The sequence below is a fragment of the Pelobates fuscus genome, chromosome 3 (assembly GCF_036172605.1).
Source record: "Pelobates fuscus isolate aPelFus1 chromosome 3, aPelFus1.pri, whole genome shotgun sequence".
NCBI lineage: Eukaryota > Metazoa > Chordata > Amphibia > Anura > Pelobatidae > Pelobates > Pelobates fuscus.
Genome location: NC_086319.1, coordinates 318,800,271 through 318,822,453, shown reverse-complemented (window position 1 = coordinate 318,822,453; position 22,183 = coordinate 318,800,271). Strand labels below are relative to the sequence as shown.

Here is a 22,183-nt window from a genome sequence, read left to right as displayed (position 1 = left end):
GATTAGGGCTATCAGGGGATGTAACATGTAACATTGTGGGGATATTATGTGTTTTGGGGTACTTTTGGGGTTTTATAACAATATGTGTTTTTTCTCCCTGGAGATAATTGAGTTAATACAGTATCTGACTTAATTATCTCCCAGACAGAGGGGAGGGATTTAATGCTATGTGTGGGAGTGTCATGCATTGTAACACTGTTATTATTGGTCTGTGACTTTGCACCATAGTTCCCCACAAGGTCCATGTGGGAGTGCCTCTTGCATGGGGATTGTCATAACAGGCCAAGTGTGGCACCATTAAAGTCAGTTCTCTTCACCCTCAACACGCAGCCTCGTCGCGTGATTGTAGGGAACAGCTATACCAGCTATACCAGCTATAATCCCTGTTTTTGGGATTGTTCTTTGGATTGCTACAACCACTAGCTATTGTAAGAGCTTCAGAGCTATACTCTCTTGGAGGAGAGGCCTTCCCACTGGGAGCTGGATCTAAGAAGTTGGTCCAGAGTAAGAAGGGACGGCGAGACCCCAGCTACGGTGTCCAGTGGCTACGGTGTCCGGTGCGGTGCTCATGGTCCTCAGCATCAGCTAAGATGAATCGATTGGCGGAGGCTCCCAGTCGGGGTGCCAGGCAGTCTGTCACACTAACCATTCACTACCTTCTAATGTTGCAAGTTCACCCTGACAACATCACTGCATTTTGAAGAGTACAAGGGGATACTGTTTCAATTAAATAAAACAGGCAGAGTTATTCATGTTTATATAAAAAACCTTAATTAAATAAAAAAGGCTAGGTTTAAAATAAATGGTAATTATCCCATGAGGATAAAGCTAGGCATGGAATGCCATATTATGTTTCAAGGTTCTGTCTGTGGTTCTATACATTTTTATTTTTCTGTAATTACTTAGACAGACATATAAGCACAGAAGGAAAATGTACTTGTTTCTCAAGGAAAATGGAAATAATTGGTTAATAGGTCAAAGAACATGCATTCTTTGTCAAATAAAAAGGAAGATATGCTAGAATTGTGAAGTATACTAAAACAATGGTGGATATTTATCAAAGCATTCTGAAAAGTAATGGTTAAATTCCATCATATTTTTAATTTTCATTTTAATAAATGTCACAATTTTCCATTTCAGAAGACTGCCAAACTTTCAGTGGCAAGAAAAGTAGTGTTGTCGCGAACCCGAAATTTTCGGTTCGCGAACGGCGAACGCGAACTTCCGCAAATGTTCGCGAACGGGCGAACCGTGCGAACCGCCATAGACTTCAATGGACAGGCGAATTTTAAAACACACAGGGACTCTTTCTGGCCACAATAGTGATGGAAAAGTTGTTTCAAGGGGACTAACACCTGGACTGTGGCATGCCGGAGAGGGATCCATGGCAAAACTCCCATGGAAAATTACATAGTTGATGCAGAGTCTGGTTTTAATCCATAAAGGGCAGAAATCACCTAACATTCCTAAATTGTTTGGAATAACGTGCTTTAAAACATCAGGTATGATGTTGTATCGATCAGGTAGTGTAAGGGTTGCGCCCACTTCATATTGACAGACCAAACTCCCCGTTTAACGCACCGCAAACAGTCCTCTATATACAGAGTAAATATGGCTCCCTCTATATACAGAGTAACATGGCTCCCTCTGTATACTGTGTAAACATGGCTCCCCTCTATATACAGTGTAAACATGGCTCCCTCTATATACAGAGTAACATGGCTCCCTCTATATACAGTGTAACATGGCTCCCCTCTATATACAGAGTAACATGGCTCCCCTCTATATACAGTGTAAACATGGCTCCTCTCTATATACAGAGTAACATGGCTCCCCTCTATATACAGAGTAACATGGCTCCCCTCTATATACAGTGTAAACATGGCTCCTCTCTATATACAGAGTAACATGGCTCCCCTCTATATACAGAGTAACATGGCTCCCCTCTATATACAGTGTAAACATGGCTCCTCTCTATATACAGAGTAACATGGCTCCCCTCTATACAGGGGCGTACCTGGAGCATTTGGCACCCGGGGCGGATCCTTTATTTGGCACCCCCCTCCCCAACTTTGAAATGTAAAAAACAGCTGCAATTTTTTTTAAATGTATGTTTATGCAGTGTGTGTATAGTGTGTAAAGTGTGTGTATATTGTGTGTATAGTGAGTGTGTATAGTGTGTACAGTGTGTGTATATTGTGTGTATAGTGAGTGTGTATAGTGTGTGTGTATAGTGTGTATAGTGTGTGCAGTGTGTGTATAGAGTGTGTATAGTGTGTGTGTGTATAGTGTGTGCATAGTGTATGCAGTGTGTGCAGTGTGTGCATAGTGTGTACAGTGTGTGTGTATATTGTGTGTATAGTGTGTGTAGTGTGTGTATAATGTGTGCAGTGTGTATGTAGTGTGTGTGTATAGTGTGTGCATAGTGTATGAAGTGTGTGCATAGTGTGTACAGTGTGTGTGTGTAGTGTGTGTAGTGTGTGTATAGTGTGTATAGGGTGTGCAGTGTGTATAGTGTGTGCAGTGTGTATGCAGTGTGTGTAGTGTGTGTATGCAGTGTGTGTAGTGTGTGTGTGCATAGTGTGTACAGTGTGTGTATAGTGTGTACAGTGTGTGTGTATATTGTGTGTAGTGTGTGTATAGTGTGTGCAGTGTGTGTATAGTGTGTATGCAGTGTGTGTCCCCAAGCCCCTAGTCACACAACCAAATAAAAAAGCCCCTACCTACCCCCCTCACCCTAAAAAATAGTGAAGGGGGAATAAAATTACTACCCTGTAAAGTAAAATTCAACTTACTATTCAACTATTCAACGTCTTCTTCTTCTAAAATCTTCATTTTTTTATATATAAATATATATAATATAAATATATATATATATATATATAAATATATATAAATAAAAAGCCATCATACCCGTCGAACTTAAAAATAAAATAAAAAACCCGAGCACAAAAAAAAATTAATCCATCTTCACCCATGGAGGGCTCCGTGTCAGTGTTTATCAGGGATCCTTAGGATAGGTGTCAATCCATATCTGCCAAGTGACCCTATGTAGGGGGAACAGTCCCTATTCTGCTCTGTGTCAGTGTCTGGAGGGAGTATCTGCAGTAACACAGAGTGTCTGGGGGGAGTATCTGCAGCAACACAGGGTGTCTGGAGGGAGTATCTGCAGTAACACAGAGTGTCTGGGGGTAGTATCTACTTGTAACATTTATATGCACTAAAAAAAAAAATAATAAATTGAAAAAAAAATAAAAAATGGTTGCAGCTTCCGAATTAATCTAAACTGGATGCTGTCCAGTAGGTGGGAGGGTCTGCTAGGGAGGGTGTGCTGCTGATTGGCTGTAATGTGTCTGCTGACTGTGAGGTACAGGGTCAAAGTTTACTCAATGATGACGAATAGGGGGCGGACCGAACATCGCATATGTTCGCCCGCGGTGGCGGACGCGAACATGCTATGTTCGCCGGGAACTATTCGCCAGCGAACAGTTCGGTACATCACTAAAGAAAAGTTATGCCGCTTTTCTAACAGAAAAATTAGTGAAAAAATCCATAAATCTGTTGCATTGTCAAAAACAAATTTCTGCAATGGAAGCTTTCCCACTTTTCAATGGCTGCTCATTTCAACTAGCGCCATTTAAACAGAGACAATTTGCCTTTTGGAGGGATTTGGAGGCCAGTCTTCTTCATAGAGACTATGGACCCTCTGTTATGGCTGAAATTTGACAATAGCTAATCATATAGGCTGGTCTGGAATTTCTATATTGTGTGGTTGGACTTAAGCTATTTAGTAAGCATTTTGTTTGTGTCTTCCCACCCCCATCCCAACCTTGTTGTTTTACTAGCAGGGCATTATCACATTGTTCCAGGAGAGGGAGAGGAGAGGGTTTCGAAACCAGTTCAAACTGAAGTCCCCCAGGAGCTCCACAATCCTTTTCATAATAATCTGTTTCCAACCTTCCTTGTTCACATGGTACTGTAATTTAATTAACCTTCTTAGTGTGATTGGATGCCTTCACAATCCTCACTGTGGTTGGTTGGCTTGTGTTCACTGTACAAACAAAGGAATGCATGAAAACCCTGTGGGAGACTCAACAAAGCTGTACGGTACTGATGCTCACTTTGAAGGAACGTCTGCTGAAGCTGTATCTCTAGAAGATCCTTAGCACCACTTGTTGGGTAGTGCTGGACCGAAAGGCTGGCTGTCCACTATATTTTCCCTTAGTAGAAGTAACGGATACTGGGTGGAATATGTCTGGTTCACAAGTCTGGGATCAGTCCTCCTGCTTCCACTACAATGGCGTATATAACAAAATGGTGGTTAGGGCTCAGAAACAGCAACAGTTGAAATAAATGTAACATATTAAATACATTGTGACAAAAGCTTGCTGAAAATTAGACATAAAAGTGTGAGTGACACATAGTATTTATTGGCTATATGAAATGATACTAACTAGGCATATGTTAAAATAGCACTCATCAGGGGGTGGAGCCAGCAGCCATACAGAGCAGACGTGTGCAAGCAGAGCTCCGCAGAAATAAGCCTGAAATAAGCAATTTAACCACCTGAAACACTCCAACCTCTATCGGGTCACAGCGAGATGGGGAAGAAGTCAAAACACCAGGGAACCCCGAGACCGACAGGGGCACGAGACATCGGGGACCTTCTCCTCCGACCCACACCATGCCGCGCCAAAAAAAAAACATGGCGACGCGGCCTCGGCCTCCTCCGAGGACCAAGTAATGGATGAGCTGGATGAGTTCCCGAGCTCAGGGGGCTTACACCTCCCTTCCTCCGACGAGGATACCGAGCTGCCCTCCACGAAGGGAGATATCAAAGCCTTGCTCCACAACCTCTGCATAATGTTTGCCGCAGAAGTGGCCACACTGCGAGAAAAATTCAAACAGTGGAGGGGCGTGTAAAAACAACAGAGGGAGACAGGAAGGACCTCATCGTCCGATGTACACAACTAGAAGCTCAAAACACGGAGCTACGGTGCGACCAGTCTCACTTCACCAGCCGCCTAGATGCACTAGAAACCGGCACAGGAGCAGAAACGTTAAAATCCGGGGTATCCCGGAGACTGTGGCCTCAGGCGACCTGACACACTACATCCGGAGACTGCTCACCTCTCTGCTCTCACCGCAACAAGCACGCCTAGCTGAGATAGATGGGACCTACCACATCCCGAGAGCCGCCAAAGCACCAGCAGACACCCCACGGGACGTAATTCTAAAGCTACGAACACGGTCAGCCCAACTGACCCTTATGGCAGCCGTGAGAAACAAAGCAAACTACACATTTGAAAATACCACCTTATCCTTTTATCAGGACTTGTCCAGGCCCATAGTGATATGGAGAAGCCGGCTCAAGCCACTGACAGCCACGCTCCGCCAACACTCCATCCCATATCGATGGGCATTCCCCAGGAGCCTGGTTATCTCCCATGGGGCGCAACAACCCACCTGACGGAAATGGACTCAGTGCTAACTGCGCTGGGACTACCGACGAACCCGGTAAGCACCAACCAAGCCCCAAGACAGCAACCCCCTCACTTCTGGAACATGGCCAAAGTCCAATCATTCCAGCCCTCCGGGGCCCCCACCTCGCCCTCCACCACATTTAAAGCACAGAGGGCACACACGACGGGTACCTGAGAGCCGGTTGGGGGCACGGGAAATTAAGCCAAAAAGACTGCCCGACCATATTACCGCTGATTTCATGGTTCTCATCTGTGACTTTACACTATAAACCTTCAAATCTTTAATGTTTCACTTCTATTTTGCTAATGTTGACGATGTTTACTTAAACGCTACCTAATATGATTACTCTGCAATGTACTATGGGACACAACACACACACCAATAGAGGGGCGAAAACCACAAAGCAGCCCACTCGGAAATGAAGGCCTCACTATATATATCATAAATGTAAACCTTTCTTAATTGATCTGAAATGGCCCAAGATTAGCTTGATAATACCTGAATGAGATTGAAAGATTCAGAGTCATTTTAGAGATTTCTTCCTGAACACTCCTAAAACCATATTCTGAAAAAAACTAATAATCACTAAATAATTGGCCTCTAGGGTTTCTGCCTGTTAATAGAGTTACCTGGGGATCGCTGTACTATTTAGCCCACCTCACAGTACAGGAGATGGGAATAAGTTCTGAGATTCCACAGACTCTTACTCAACTGATTTATCTATGAAAAGAAAGATTTATCTATACATAGCAGCACATGCCATGTGACAATATGAACCGATTGACCCTGCTGAGTAATAGTCTGTCATATCCTTTTCAGTATCCCTCCTATCTCACAGATTGAGTGCATAAGTGTGTGGCAAGCTCTTGTCATCAAATTTGAACTTTTCTAAAACACCCTCTGCCACTCACTTTCAGATTATGGGAAACCTACAGATTCCTCCAAAATAGCCACATATGCCCCCATTGAAACTAGTGAAAGACATTATGTCACTTAAAAAGTTACGTAAAGCTAACAATATGTAGAAGTAAGACAGATATACCTAAAACGACTAAATATGAATATCTACTAAAAAGGGAATGGGAATAATAGTACAGTTGTGCTTAAAAGTTTGCATACCCTTGGAGAATTGGTGATACATGTACCATTTTTAAAGAAAACATGAGTGAGCAGGCAAAACACATTCATTTTATTTCTTATATTTTATATTCAACTGTAGGTTATAACAGAAGGGCACGATCATACAACAAAACATGGCAACAAAGAAAAGAATTAAATGACTCCTGTTCATAAGTCTGCATACCCTTAGTTCTTAATACCATGTATTGTCCCCTTTAGCATCAATGACAGCGTGCAGTCTTTTGTAAATGTTGTCTATGAGGCCCCTAATTCTTACAGGTGATATAGAGTTCCATTCTTCGTGACAAAATTCGAACATGTAATTAATCTGATCTTCCTGCAACCTTTGCTCCACACAGTTAATATTCAACCAGTTGACTTTACACAGGCACGACCCCTTTCCCTTACAAACTGAGGTAATAATATAAAGGCCGGCTCCTCCATTCTTTTTTACCTTCTCCTAACACAATGGCAAAAGGATTTTATGTCAGCAAGATTGTTGCTATTGTTGGCATTGTTTTCTCTGTAGCTGCTGTAGCTACTGTCATAGCTCTGGCAGTAGTGTATGCTCAAGAAAAGGCAAAAAATTATGACCTACAAAATCCTCCAGATGTATCAAGCACAACTACATCTGGCACCAGTCCCATTAGTTCCATCACCACCACCACCACCACCACTCCTCCATCTGATGAACCATGGAACAAATACCGGCTTCCAAAAACCCTGAAACCATATCATTATGATGTTCGACTAAGGCCAGTTCTAGAGAAGAATGCTGAAGGACTTTATGTGTTTCATGGAAAAAGTGAAGCTTTCTTTACGTGTGAAGAAGCAACCAACCTTGTCATTATCCACAGTAACAAGCTCAATTTCACCACAAATCCCAAAGCTATTCTTAGGGATAGTTCTGGGAATGCTCTAACTGTGTCTAAGATAGAAGAGGTGCCAGTAACACAGTATCTGGTGCTACATGTGTCTAACCCCCTGGAAGTTGGCAAAAATTACTCTTTGTACACTGAGTTTGTCGGGGAGCTGGTAGATGACCTGGCTGGATTTTACCGGAGTGAATATGTGGAGGATGGAGTAACCAAGTAAGGTTTTAGAATGATTAAACCTCACAATAAGATACGTCAGTGTTAGCTATTAGTTGCCAACATGTATTTCTCCAGCTGTTACACAGCTACGGATCCCATGATCGAAAGATAACTTGTCTAGCCAAGAGGGGCTAAGGTTACTATAATTTGCACCTCTCCAACCAATGGTGTGTAACATGGAAGCTACCCCAGGAGGCTATATGTAAGGTCATGTTGGTAAATACTAAGCTTTCCTTATTTAGTATTCTCTATTTTGCATTTTCAACATGGTTAATGAGTTATATTACATAACAGCACTTAAAAGAAGGAAATTAATAACCATGCAATGAGGCCGTATTATATAATAATATATTATAATACATTACCATAATCATTCAAAATATTTGGGAAAAATAAACAAGTGATGTAACCAATGGGCATTGTGTATTTGCTGAGAAGAACATCAGTTTGTGTTTGAGAAATAGTATTATCTAATTAACCTTGTATGTTAGAACCCCTGGTGTCATTGGTGATACATTTGTTTAGCAAGAAATGTACCAGAAATATATACATTCAGAGTTTTCTAGTTACATTATGGAAGAGTAACTTGAGGGAAAAGTGCTAAATGTGCAGTCCACATAATTATATTTTTGATTGACCCATGTTGATAACTTTGCCCCAAAAATCTTCTGTATGTGGTGTCAATTTGGCCAATTAAGCTCTTCTTGTCTGAGAGTTGTATGAGCTACTGGACTATCCACAACAATATGAAGGTGGGTACCAATCTTGAATTCCCTGTAATTTCAACCCTCCCCAACTACCTCTAAACTTACATTAATGTAAACTCTGCTGTTCCCCCTTTCAAAGTAGGTGGTTTATTATAGAAAGAGTTAAAATAATGTTGCTACAAGTAGAGACATTTAGGTGTCACTGTTAACGTTATTAAGTTATGTGACATTTAAATGCCAATATTTTTTAAAATGAAATCCTCTTAATTGCAGCTATGGGACTTTTGCCTCATACATATATACATAATAAATTATTCCCTACAGACTACTTAATATTACAGAGTGTCGCTAACCTTAGCCTAACTCCAAACCCAATCTTACCCTAATCTCACCCCTAAACCTAATCTAACCCTAACCTCCTCCGTTAACACTGTTGTTGTAACGTTGCCATTTTTAACAATATAACTATAAGCAATATAAAATCTAAAAATCCCCATATCAACAGTAACATAAAGTATATAAATGAGAGCCACAAGTCTATACAATCTGGATCAGTAACCATAATGTATGTGTACAGATATATAGTTAGTTTAGATGTTTTGCACAATATTTTGAGATGTTTGTAGTGCACACATGATACAACAGGGTCTCTTTTAGCTAACATATTTTTGTTTGTGATAGTATTATCGCTACCACACAGATGCAGGCTGCGGATGCCAGAAAGGCATTTCCCTGTTTTGATGAACCAGCGTTGAAAGCCACTTTCAACATCACCATCGTACACAAATCAGACTATGTGGCTCTATCAAACATGAATCCTATCAGTAAGTGACTGTGCTTATTATAACAAGAATCATTTGTAAAAGTACATATATCTGTGCGATTGGTCTGATAAATCACATGACAGGTGACCATGCATAAAATTATGGATGCCAAGTCTGCTTTCACGCTACTAAAGGAATATGTTGCACATTGTGTGAATATTAAAAAAAAAAAAAAACGTGAAAAAAACTCACAGTGAGTCATATGTTATAAAGATACAAAGAGTTTATCATTATGATTATTATTAATATTTATAAAGCAAATAGAGTTAAAATTGCTAAACAAAAAAGTGCAAATAATACTAAAAATATGAAGAATAATGGTAAAACTATAATACCGGTACATTATTAGCTGCTAAACACATAAAAGATTATTCCTAAAATAGTGAATTGAAAGTGTATGCGCTTAGTAGATCGGTTCCATAGTAAATTCTAATGGGTTCTAATACAAATATATTAGCAATATTGTGCAGAGCTTATATATCTACACACACTTCCCCAGTGGTGTGCAAGATATTTGTAGAGTATTAGATAGGAATATACCAATAAACATTAATTGTATAAAATAATCAAAATGTATTATGTTTTAAAACACGGGTATTCCTAACTATTGCTATAAATAGCTGCTAACACTGTAAAAATAAGTGATAATGAGTACCAATAATCACTAGATGATGCAACGATATTATATCACTGACTCTGTTGCATCATCTAGTGATTATTGGTACTCATTATCACTTATTTTTACTGTGTTAGCAGCTATTTATAGCAATAGTTAGGAATACCCGTGTTTTAAAACATCATCAATTTTGATTATTTTATACAATTAATGTTTATTGGTATATTCCTATCTAATACTCTACAAATATCTTGCACACCACTGGGGAAGTGTGTGTAGATATATAAGCTCTGCACAATATTGCTAATATATTTGTATTGGAACCCATTAGAATTTCTATGGGACCGATCTACTAAGCGCATACTCTTTCAATTCAATATTTAAAAAGCGCCAACAAGTTCCGCAGCGCTGTACAATGGGTCGACTAACAGACATGTGTTTGTAACCAGATGATTTGGACACACAGGAACAGAGGGATTGAAAGCCCTGCTCAATGCGCTTACATGCTAGAGGGAGTGGGGTAATGTGACACAAAAGGTAAGGGTAGGGGAGAAAAGTAGGCTGCTAGGATAGTGTTCATTGAGGGCTTAGTGTTGTTTTGATGACAGTTACAGGAAAGGAATCGAGGTGTGGGGAGAGAAAGCCGATTGATTATTAAAACCACACTAACACAGTATACCACAGGAAACCACACTAACAGTATAAAGGGACCAAATTGCTCATGGACAAGCAATATAGGAGAAGCTAGGAAGAACTCCAAATTTAGCAAAATAATTATGAGAATAGGTTAGCTGCAAACGGTCCGTGGTGATTGCAAACATTTACAATATTAGAGCTCACAAGTTCATCTTGGCACTCCTAAATTCCGTACAAGATTATTTCATGTTCCCAATTTTCACTGTATATTTCTTGCCATAGTATTTATTTAATATGTTTTTCTGATTTTCTAAAACTTTATCAAAATCCATTTCTGCATACTAATATATTTGAGCGAACATAAAGCTTTGTTTTATAATTTCACCACATGACAGGAGGCTTCGTATTTTGCATATCTCTCTTTAATAACTCTATACAGCGGTAAAGAAACACATAGAAAAAAGAACCAATCACAGAAGAGCAGGATGTGACCTTGTCATTTCCTCTTTCTTTACTGCTCCATCAAGCAGACAGGTCAGAGTATTACTCTTCTCCATTACTTTATGTTTCTATTGCCTCTTTGAGGTTGTTTCTGTATTATATTTTTTATATACTTTGCTGTATGTTCTTGCTGTGCTTCTGTACTATGTGCAGCTGTGTTTTTTCTATGTTATTTCATAGATATTATGTTGATTTAACGTTATCCTTATTTCATAACCTTTAGTTGTGATTAATATCACTTGTAATTGATCAGTTTTATAGGCATTTCATCCTTTGTTTTGCTAAGTTTATATGTACTTTATATGTATTTAATAGATGTCATATGTATTTTATAACATGGATTTAATAGGTGTTAGGTGTAAATTTTATTATTGACTTAATAGGTTTTATGTATAGTTATGGTAGATGTACTTTATACCATATGTATCATGACTTTTCTGGTGATTTTCCTTTCCTTCTATACCTGGGGCATCTGGGGACCCTCTTTCCCCGTTTTCCTCCTTCTCCCCAGGGTCTCGTAGGGATTCTGGGCCTGGCTGGGGCTTAACCCCTTCCATCCCGCGGTTCCCGCCGGCTCCCAGGAATTAACCCCTTCTTCCGGCCTATCCGTTCGACCCCTTCCTCCTACATCCCTCAGGGGGATGGCCAGACTCACTGCCCTCGCTCTCTCAGGCTGCCCCATACCGTACACCCGGTAATGTGCTGGATGCTTTCCAACATCCACTACCTTGGTGCAGGGCAGTCTGTGGGTTGACCACGAGGTAGCCCGAGAATGATGCGGCGGCCATCTTTGATCCCGCATCTACCGAGACTCCAGGGACATGTTCCCCCTCCTTTAGCCTCGGTGGACATCATTAATCTCGCGCCTCGCGAGATTATGGGCGGCCATTTTGCTACTCTCGCCCACCACGATTTCGGCGCTCGAGAGTAACTTATACCTGGGCTGTCTGGTAGCCTAGCTGCTCTCGTGGCTCACGAAGCTCTGACACGGACGTTGGACCCCTTAACCCGAATCCATGCAAAGGTAAGTATTCTAACTGGCCTATTATTTACAGATTTGAGTCGTACTCATGTATAGTGGTTTGAGGTACTGGAACCTTAAAGGGGTATCACCCCCCAAAACTCCTTAAAGAGATAGCACCCTCAAATTCCTTAAAGATACCATTCTTGGACCCTTAGAGGGAACTCGTTAAATACCGATACCACCTCGGTACTACTTAGAAGGATACCACCCTGGAACTACTTAAAAGGGATACCAAATCCTTAAAGGGATATCACCCTTGAATTCCTTAAAGGGATAGCACCCTTGGACACCGACTATCAAGATGGTACTGTATAAGTACATATCAGTGATGGGAGATTTGAAGGGATATCACCTGGATCAGGGTTCAGGAATCTACAGCAAGACTCTATGTCTGGTAATGGATGCTCAAAGGGATGACCCCTATCACTTAAGATTACCTGTCAGAACACGACAGACGACGGAGCTTAGAGCTAGTGCTATATCCTATTATCCCTTAGAGGTCAGTTACTTTTGTCTCATTACTGCCATATTAGGCACTAAAGGGGTTATTACCCTGTGCCTGCCTGGGGTGCTGCCCCTATTACTGTGCTGATTTTTGGAGGTTGCCCTGTGGCCACCTCTGTGATCCTGGGTGAGGCCCAGTTATACAAATCCCAATATTGTGGTTTGCCCTGCTGGGACAATTTGACAACACTAAGTGACAAATACAGAACACCCTGCTGGTTTTATTACACCTTACTGTCATTTATACAGACCCTGCTGGGGTCCACTGGCATTATTTACACTACAACAGATACCCTGCTGGGGTACCCCATATCACACACCCTGCTGGGGTTGTTTTGGTACTTTGAGACAATAAATTCCACACAATAAGTGCACACTACTGCATATCACACACGCTGCTGGGGTTGTTTTGATACTTTGAGACAATAAATTGCACACTACTACACCCTGCTAGGGTCTGCATGGTGCATTGCACACAATGAAGCGGATTGTGCTCTCATCCAGTCTGTTTTATTTGGCCACGACCCACGCTTGACAGTTACATACCCCGTGCACCTGAGGTGATCTCTGACTAGGTATAAGCCAATCTATTCGGCTAAAAAGGGGACAGAGTAGCAAGCTTCAGCGCAGAATATCCCCCATGGCGGTGCATTAATTATTGGAAGAGCTGTAGGAAACTCTCTATCAGGCTGATGGCCAGCACTGATGGGTTCATACCCTGTGCAACCTGGGTGAGCCCCCTACAGCACTTCTGCTTCTACTCCTACCCCTCTCAACAGCGAGCTTGAGGATTGAAAACCCGAACTTCAGATCTGGGAGCGGCACTTACAGGTTCAGACCCGGTGCTCTCGGGGTGAGACCCCTACGATAGGCGAGTCACACTACCCGACCGAAGGAAGTCTTACGGCAACAGCCTCTACCTTCAGCTGAAGGAATACCTCCATTGATAATGAATCATGATACGGGACGGGTTTATGCATTGTACCTATTCTGCGGCCTGCAGTTAAAGGCCCACGCCCTATGCACCAGGCCCGGCTAGGCGTGCGCTGCACTAAAATGCTGAACAGAGGCATGCGGTTACAACCGCTGAACAGGAGTTCCGAGCCGCCTACTTAACGATATATTCCCCTTGAGGTGAATTTAATAATGGAAGAGGTGACTGACACTCTCTATCAGGGCGATGGCCAGCACTTAAGGGTTCATACCCTGTGCACCCGGGTTGAGCCCCCACTATACGTGCGCTGCACGGTGCTGCTGAGCGGAGGCAATGCTATGGCAACCTCTATGTACTGGGTGAGCCCCAGTCTGTTTTATTTGGCCACGATTGGGAATAAGACCCGCAAGGGTTTCCGTGAACACTGCCTACTGTCTGTCAAGGTTAGGTTCCCCTACACGCTAACTATAGGACTAAAAGGCAACCCAGGCTAGACGTATTACCGGTCCTTAAAGTGGCCGGACTTAACGTGAATAAAGTAAAGAGAGTAACAGAAAAATCAGACAAGCCGAGGTCAGTTCAGGAGACGGAAGAATAAACGAGAAACAAAGCCAAGGGTCAAGGAAGCCAGAAATAACGGATAACCAGAGACAAGCCGAAGTCAGATACCAGGAAAGACACAAGTATACAGAACGCACTCTCGGGCTACAATAGACCACGTCAGGGCAAGGAAGTGATGTAGGAGGGAGGTATAAATAGGGTTAAGAGAGATCTGATAGGCTAGGGAAGTGAATAGGAGAGATTATGAAAGGTTTACCAGGATTCCAGCAAATATGGTAGTATAGCTTTAAATGTTCAGCGGCAAGCCGCACGTGCGCTGTCAGTCGGAAGTCGGCAGCCTGGAGGAGCAGAGCGGGCGGCGGGACCGGAGCAGCGTGGGCCACGAGGAGGTATGACACTGTCATAGTAGACTGATCTGTTTGACCTGCATCCTGTGCCTGAATACTGGTTTGTGCCTTACACAGGGGTATCCCTTACTACGATAAACCTACTTGACAACGTAATGCCTCTTGCTTAGAATGTCCATATCCGCTGACGGTCGGACAAACCCATGCCTTTCCATGCCGGTCAGAATGGCTCAGACGACTTTAGTGACCAACGGAGGAGGTTTTTCAGGATTCCCGACCTTACTATGGGCGATGCTAGACGCCGCCAAACATCATCCGGGAACGGGCATGCAACTTGGGTATATGGACTCAAAAAACTGTTTATGCTCCTCGCAGGAAACCCCAGTGTTGGCCTCTCCAATAGGATGCCCATAGCAGCACTCCTCCGCACTGACGGATGGTTGGCGGTACTGGGCTCCAAGATAGTCGGAACCCCAGGCACAAGGCACAAAGTTCAGAAGGGAACTTATTAGAGACGCAAGGGTTCCACGGCTTTTATAAGGGCCCAAACCCCTAGGTGGGAGGTGTTATACAATTACCTTTACAAGGGATTCTTTGGAACCGGTTGGCAACAGAGCCGGTCGTCGACCACTTCTGGGCCATATTGATGGTATCTGTGCGTACCGTCTTCTCTGTCCGCTTATCTGGAGCACTATTGGTTGACTCTCGCTCTATATGGTTAATAGAGCTAGCTCTATTACCCATATAGAGCGAGAGTCAACCAATAGTGCTCCAGATAAGCGGACAGAGAAGACGGTACGCACAGATACCATCAATATACCTCCTACTACATCCACAGGGGATTTCACCACATCTAGGTGAAAGGCACTCAATCCTGGGGAAGACCACTTTCACGTAGTTAACCAACTTGCGTTCAGGACCTAACGACACGTCAGGACGGTCTTCTTCCTTCCCGCTCGACCACCTTACCCAGTTTTCAGGGGATATCCTCTCCTTCCCGATCCAGTAGCTCAGAGCCTGGTGGGCCCTGATAAACTACCAAAAGAAGTAATGAATACAGGTGGGGAAGATGAGACACTCTCTTCTGGGAGAACCTCATTCATATCACTCCAGGGAACTGAAAACTCGTCAACACCCACGTTCATCCGAGAACCGGCTCCTTCTATTCCCGTCTTCTTCACAGAAGATCAACCCGTCACCCGGGGGAGACACATCTCATAGGGGCCGACTGATTTGGATATTACCACTAGTCACAGTATAAGTTGAGGCAAGATGGTGATCGCACTCCGTCTGACTGGACCTCCCCATAGGACTTATGCTTCTGATGCTTACAAGGTCTACAGAAATTCTCGAGCAGGCGAGGATCTTCTCCTGCTACATTCATGACCGACAATTCCTCACGGAGCCGTAGAGTACTCACATCTTCTATCCCGGGAGGGTTGGCTACTTGGGGACCTGGACCCACTTTAGGGGTTTCTTGGCAGGTCAGCGAACTTGGGGACCTCTTGGGAATCTGGGAACCCAGGGATGCAATGACCCTACCCCTACATCTGGACATTCCCAGCCTGTCTGGTTCGGTCCTGCATCTTGATCCCTTATGTGAGGATGGAGACGGAACTGCAGCCCGTATCACTACCTGAGGACACCCAAGGGACTAGGATCCTCTAGGATACCAACTACCCAATGTCATAACTCTTCAGCTTATGAGTTGTGGAGGTCATTCTCCTTTCACTCTACGGGACTAAACATCCTGCTGACAAACGGTCAGACTTGGTCTTGTATAATTTCCTGTTAGATGGTGTATACGTGGGTGCTCAACAGGGAAGACCTCCACACAACGCCGAATACTGGGTCTCTTGGCACACCGCAGGACTCTTATTTAGTTCTATAATCTTTTCTCAGCGTTAAAAATGTAAAATACGAAGCCTCCTGTCATGTGGTAAAATTGAAGATTATGCTAGCCTTAGTGTACTATTAATCTTAATTTTAATAATGACAGGTGGCGATTATTCCCCCCCCCCCCCCCCCCCGCTTTGCTGCCCACCCTTTCTATTAGTTTGCTTTGCAGATATCAGGGGCTAAGGTAGGTTTGCCTCTCACATTGGTGCTTATATGATATGTTTGTACTTCCATTAATATGGAATCCTCATTAGAGTTCTCATTACAATTACTCAGTTATCAGATTATAGTTACTATATTCTCCAATGGGATGTTAGGTGGTACTTTAATTGCAGTTACATGTTCGTGACTATGTCTAAACCGTCACGCATTCTCTTTTCAGTGTGATTCATCTCTGAAGATAATTGGCATCACGTGAAACTATTGGAGATTTTATCCTTTGGATTTGTCTTAACCCTGAACTCTTTTTCGTTGTTCGTATAGAATTCTTTGTAAGTTTGCTCCTTCGCACATGGGAACTTGGAGTTTTTATTCGTTTTATTGTTTGCTATATATTTACTTCTGCTTGTTGTCGCTTTCTGAAAGAGGAAATTATAAGGTCACATTGCCTAATGTACATCCTGCTCTCCTGTGATTGGTTCTTTTTTCTATGTGTTTCTTTACTGCTGTATGGAGTTAGTAAAGAGAGATATGCAAAATACTCGCCTCCTGTCATTATTAAAATTAAGATTATTAGTACACTAAAGCTAGCATAATCTTCAATTGTATGTTGTGATTTATAGTGTTTCTCTGACACTAATGTTTATTTTCTGTAGGGCAAACTAATATAACAGAAGATGGTGAACAATGGACTGAAACTGTTTTTGATAAAAGCGTCAAAATGCCCACGTACCTCGTGGCATTTATAGTGTCTCAGTTTAAAGCAATTGGTGATGCAGGAACTAGTGATACTATTGGGGTAAGTTAGTTGATACAGGTTATTCACAAAATCTAAATTTTTAATTGAATTGCAAAACTTGTATAAAACAGTTTAATCTAATAACTCAATAAATAAATACATAAATAAATCCCAGTATCAGCTATGTGGTAAATGCAATCTAGTTATATTACAACTATTGTTCCAAATTTGCATTTTTTATTGCGATTACGGATTCGAAAACTATCTCATCTTCTAAAACTTAAACAAAATGCCCCTCTGAATGTATCCATTGAAACAAAGTCTGAGTGATATTTTTTTTTAAAATTGCATTTGCTACAACTTGAGCTCACTGTATATCAGCAAGCAAACATTGTAAAATACTCTAAAACCACTTTAAGCAGGGCTTTCTATAACAAGGAGCAAGGCATAATTGGAATCCTCCTTCTCTCATCTTAAGAGACGGACAATAAATCACAAAACTAAGACGCAACAAGTTACTGTTCCTCTATCATTGTAAATCACTGTGGCACACAGAATAGTATTTTTTTTTTTAATTACCTGTTTATGAAGACATCTGGGTATTATTTGATCAGGCGTGCTAAAGCTAAATATGAAAATATTCTGTTTTACTTGAATTTTGTTATATGTAATCGTTAAAAAAAACTCCCATGACTAATTACATGTTTTTCATACTTAGAACCAGGAAAACTGGACATTATTCTATCTATCTTTCACATTAGGTCTAACTTTGGCCCATTTACATTACGAGGTTTCCCCCTGGAAACTGTACTTTACATAGTAATTTCAATGATGTATTCATTGTAGATGCAACTTCACAGTCAGAGGAAATGTGGCATCGAACTTTCCATTATTAACCTCTTTATCCCTGATAGGGGAAAGGGTAGGGCAGACTCTTATTCTGCGTTGGTTTGGGAGTATTTGCAAATTACAGCAAATGTGATAGAGGGAAGAGTACAATGGTTCTGTATACCCAGCCAGATTTCAAATAGAGAAAGAGGAAGGGTTTAACGTTAGGGTTGGGGTGTGGCTGGGAGCGGGGCTGTTCTGAGAAATTTTAGGGGGCATTCTAATAACGATTTATGCAACTAAAATGTAATTTAGAACAAGAACAATGTATCTATGTATCTTATTTACACATACTGATTTCAATGTAGGGTAATAACTGATTGATTCAAGGATAAATCTGACTGCCATTCTGGGGTCAAGAAGGAATTTTTTGTCCTAGCTTGTTGCAAAATTGTGCTTCAAACTGGGTTGTTTTTTTTTTTTTTTGCCTTTTGGATCAACAGCAAAAAACAGGTGTGAGGAAGGCTGAACTTGATGGACGCAAGTCTCTTTTCAGCTATCTAACTATGTAACTATGTAACTATTACTGTGAGTATTATTGCTGTGGAGCTCTGACACTCAGACACACCAACTATATGGAGCTCCTATAAAAGAGGGACATTCGTTTAGAAAAGAGGGACAGATAGATCTCGACCCAAAATATTATCTGCCCCTCTTGTTTCCTCACATTCATGAAAAGGGGCATTTGTGAAGGTATGGTTATTCATATATTTTAAATTCTTTATTTTTGCATTTTAAAGTTTATAACAGGTATTCGGTATACATTTGATATAATATACTTTTAAAGCATAGAGTCATATATATAATACAGCGTACATTTGACTGTTTTGGCTATTGGCGTGACATCAGTTTCACGACATTGGATAAAACTAAATTTAACAATAAATTTCTTGTCGGTGAGACAAGGTAACTTAACCCCTTAAGGACACATGACGTGTGTGACACGTCATGATTCCCTTTTATTCCAGAAGTTTGGTCCTTAAGGGGTTAAATGTTCGTTAACTTTAATAAATGAACTAGGGTAAGTAGTCTAGGTATGTGCATCTTAGGTATGTCCACTTGGCATCCGTGACTTCCTTTCTCATGTTGGTTGGTGTGGGGGTGATGATCTTAAGTATTAGCCACCGGTGAATGCCCCGTTTGCTGGAGTCTGCTGTCATGTGCTGGTGGTCAGGGGTTAGAAAAGTGGCAACAGGAGTGGGTTTGCATGTTAATGGCCGTTTTGATGGGTAATTATTTTCCCCTAGATAGCTTATGTGGCCTGGTAAAGGGTACAGTTTGATGGTAGGGTAGAGTTGTGGTTGTATTGAAATGCGGTTGATCCTGGTTGTGGATGTGGGGGTGGAGAGCGGGGGTGAACTTTTTAGGTTCTTGTGTTGGTGGGGTAGTGTGTCGTGTAAGTGGGGGGGATAGAAGTAGAGAAAAGGAAAGATAACACTGAGGTAGAATGAGGAGTTTGAAGTAGTAATTGGGGTTCATGACAGAGGTAGAGTTGGTAACCAGCGGCTTCTGCCGGGCCCAGCCTCTATTGAGGCATCGGGAATTCAAAGAGCCATGGGTTCCAAAATATGTCAAAGTGTTTGGTTTTATCGTGGATTAGGGTGGAGAGCCCATCCATTTTCCTAGCTTCTTCAACTTTACCTTTCACCTCCACCCTGTTACCCCTTTGCACCTAAAATGGAGAGGTATGGAAGTGATTTGGAAAAATAATAATATTGTTAACTTTTTCATAATAGCCTATAAACCTTAACATGCATAAGGAAAAGTCAGGGTCACTACAACCCTCCCCTCGCAGGCAAATGGCAGTGCTTTGAATTCTGACTCAATTGTTTTGAACTTCATTTACCAATGGTGGGCTGTCAAATGGCATAGAGGAGATGCAAAAGACTCTTCTATGCCTCATACATGATGTAAAGGAGGCGGTGGAAGACAGTTTTGTCTAGTTTTTACAGGGCTGGGTATATAGGTAAGCTGCCTGTAGACACACAATTCTAAGGTGACGCTTGCTCCCCATCCTAAAAAAGCAGATACATATAATATAATATACCTGCAGTTAAAGTAAGTATAATCAATTCATTAACTTGACATTGCAGGTCTAAAAATGATATATTCATATTTGACAACTTGATATGTATAACTGGGTGTGCATTTTTCTGCTCTGCTTGTAATGTATTGTGTTTGAGTCTGTGAGTATAGTGAGTGTATGCAGCTGTGTAAATGCACGCAGGGTTAGAGATTATGTTATAATGGTTACGGTAAAAGAGGTTTAAGATTAGACAGGAATTAACTTGAAAATTAGATTACATAGGGTGTTTAGTGTTTAGAAGAATACAAGCTTGAGAGGGATTAAAGTTGTAGTATAAAGGCTGTTAATACCACAACTGATAAAAGGTTGGGTATTGGTATTATAGTTAGAGTGGGCTTAAATTTAGTATTTGGATACAGTGGGTGATTTAGGATTATTGAGTTTAGGGCTAGGTTAAATATATTTTTGAGGTACATGAGGTGTTTAGATTTTAAAAGAAGTTAAGCAAATGGTTTATTTTGAGGTCTAGGCTTTGAGTGCCTAAATGGGACAAATTAATTAGGTATTTTTTTAGGTTTTGAGAGGGTTACATTTCTGGTAAGAGAAAAGGGGCATTTAGGGTATGTAGAGTTTAAAGAGTCAATTGCAAACTTATCACCCTCCTATACCGGGACGATCCTAGGGTCCCAGACGCCTCGGTGCAGAATTATTTGGGGGCGCCCCCAGGTGGGCGTGGTCATCTTAGTAACCCTTCCCCTTTTCAATGACTCCACCTCTCCTTCTAGACACACACTCACTGACAGTCACACACACTCACTGATTTGACACACACTGGCAGAAGCATACTCAGACACATTGACACACACTCTCAATGACAGATACACAATCTCACTGATTTGAAACACTCACTGACAGACACAAAAGCTGACAGACATACACATACACACTTACCGACAGACATTCTCAATGACAGACACACACTCTCAATGATTTAAAAACGCTCACTGACAGACACAAATACACTGACAGACAATGCCAGCCTTAGGCTGTTAGGCGCCATGTGCAAAAAATCCTCACAGCACCCCTTCCGGCCCTTTCCCTTGACCTACCTAAAGGTATTTCACCATGTAAGCCAAAACAATATAACTTGGACAATATAGCTGATCTGAAAAGAAATTAAGTGGATATTTTTTTCCATTTCAGCTGTTTTTGAACAGGTTAGTCCTTACCATGCCAATAGATTAGAATAAACGTTTGTGTTACTTCACACCTCCTCAACCCCTTTTATGTTTTTCTTGATTCTTCATTAATGTCTCTCCTAATCCCTTCTTTCCACCTTGCGTGTCTCATTTTCTTTTACAGTCTTGTTTCTTAACCCACTGTTTCTTCTTGTGTGTTCTTAATCCCTTTTAAACCATTTTTTTGACCCCACATAAATACAGTCACATGCATAGATGCAATCACATATACATACGGACATAACCATAATCACAAACTGAACACATCAATATTGAATAAAAGGGACTGCACTCCAGTCACAGAATTCCATTTCTTTTGAATGATAGAAAAGGCAAAACAAAAGCAAAAAAAAAATGTGGTTCTCCAAACTAAGGAGTTGACCACATCTCCAGATATATGTGGCATCAGTAAGCGGCGTGTGAGGGAGCTGGGCATAGAGCGCTCAGGGGAGAATGCTCCCTCGCCGCCTGCAGTGACCGGCCACCCACCAGCAACACTGTACCCCAGGGAAAGATGGAATTCCCTCAGCACTTCCAAAGGTAGGGAGGCTGGGGGATTAAATTTAAAAAAAAAAATGTGAGTGTGTATGTGTGTTAGTGTTAGTGTGTGTGTTAGTTTGTGTGTGTCTGTTATTGAGTGTGTGTCTGCTAGTGAGTGTCAGTGTGTGTTTGTTAGTGTGTGTGTTAGTTTGTGTGTGTCTGTTATTGAGTGTGTGTCTGCTAGTGAGTGTCAGTGTGTGTGTGTGTGTTAGTTTGTGTGTGTGTGTGTGTTAGTTGTGTGTTAGTTTGTGTGTGTCTGTTATTGAGTGTGTGTCTGCTAGTGAGTGTCAGTGTGTATGTGTGTTAGTGTGTGTGTTAGTTTGTGTGGGTCTGTTATTAAGCG

At 41.6% G+C, this 22,183-nt stretch overlaps 1 protein-coding gene across 1 annotated transcript in view; it reads left to right on the top strand.

The window, feature by feature from the left end:
• The first annotated feature begins 7,043 nt into the window (after positions 1 to 7,043).
• LOC134603182 (aminopeptidase N-like) overlaps positions 7,044 to 22,183 on the top strand; it is a 59,212-nt gene continuing 44,072 nt past the window's right edge. The window contains exons 1-3 of the mRNA XM_063448915.1: positions 7,044 to 7,694; positions 9,086 to 9,228; positions 17,066 to 17,208. Of these exons, the coding sequence (XP_063304985.1) occupies positions 7,072 to 7,694; positions 9,086 to 9,228; positions 17,066 to 17,208 (909 nt within the window). The 5' untranslated portion in view covers positions 7,044 to 7,071. The remainder of the gene's footprint in view (positions 7,695 to 9,085; positions 9,229 to 17,065; positions 17,209 to 22,183) is intronic.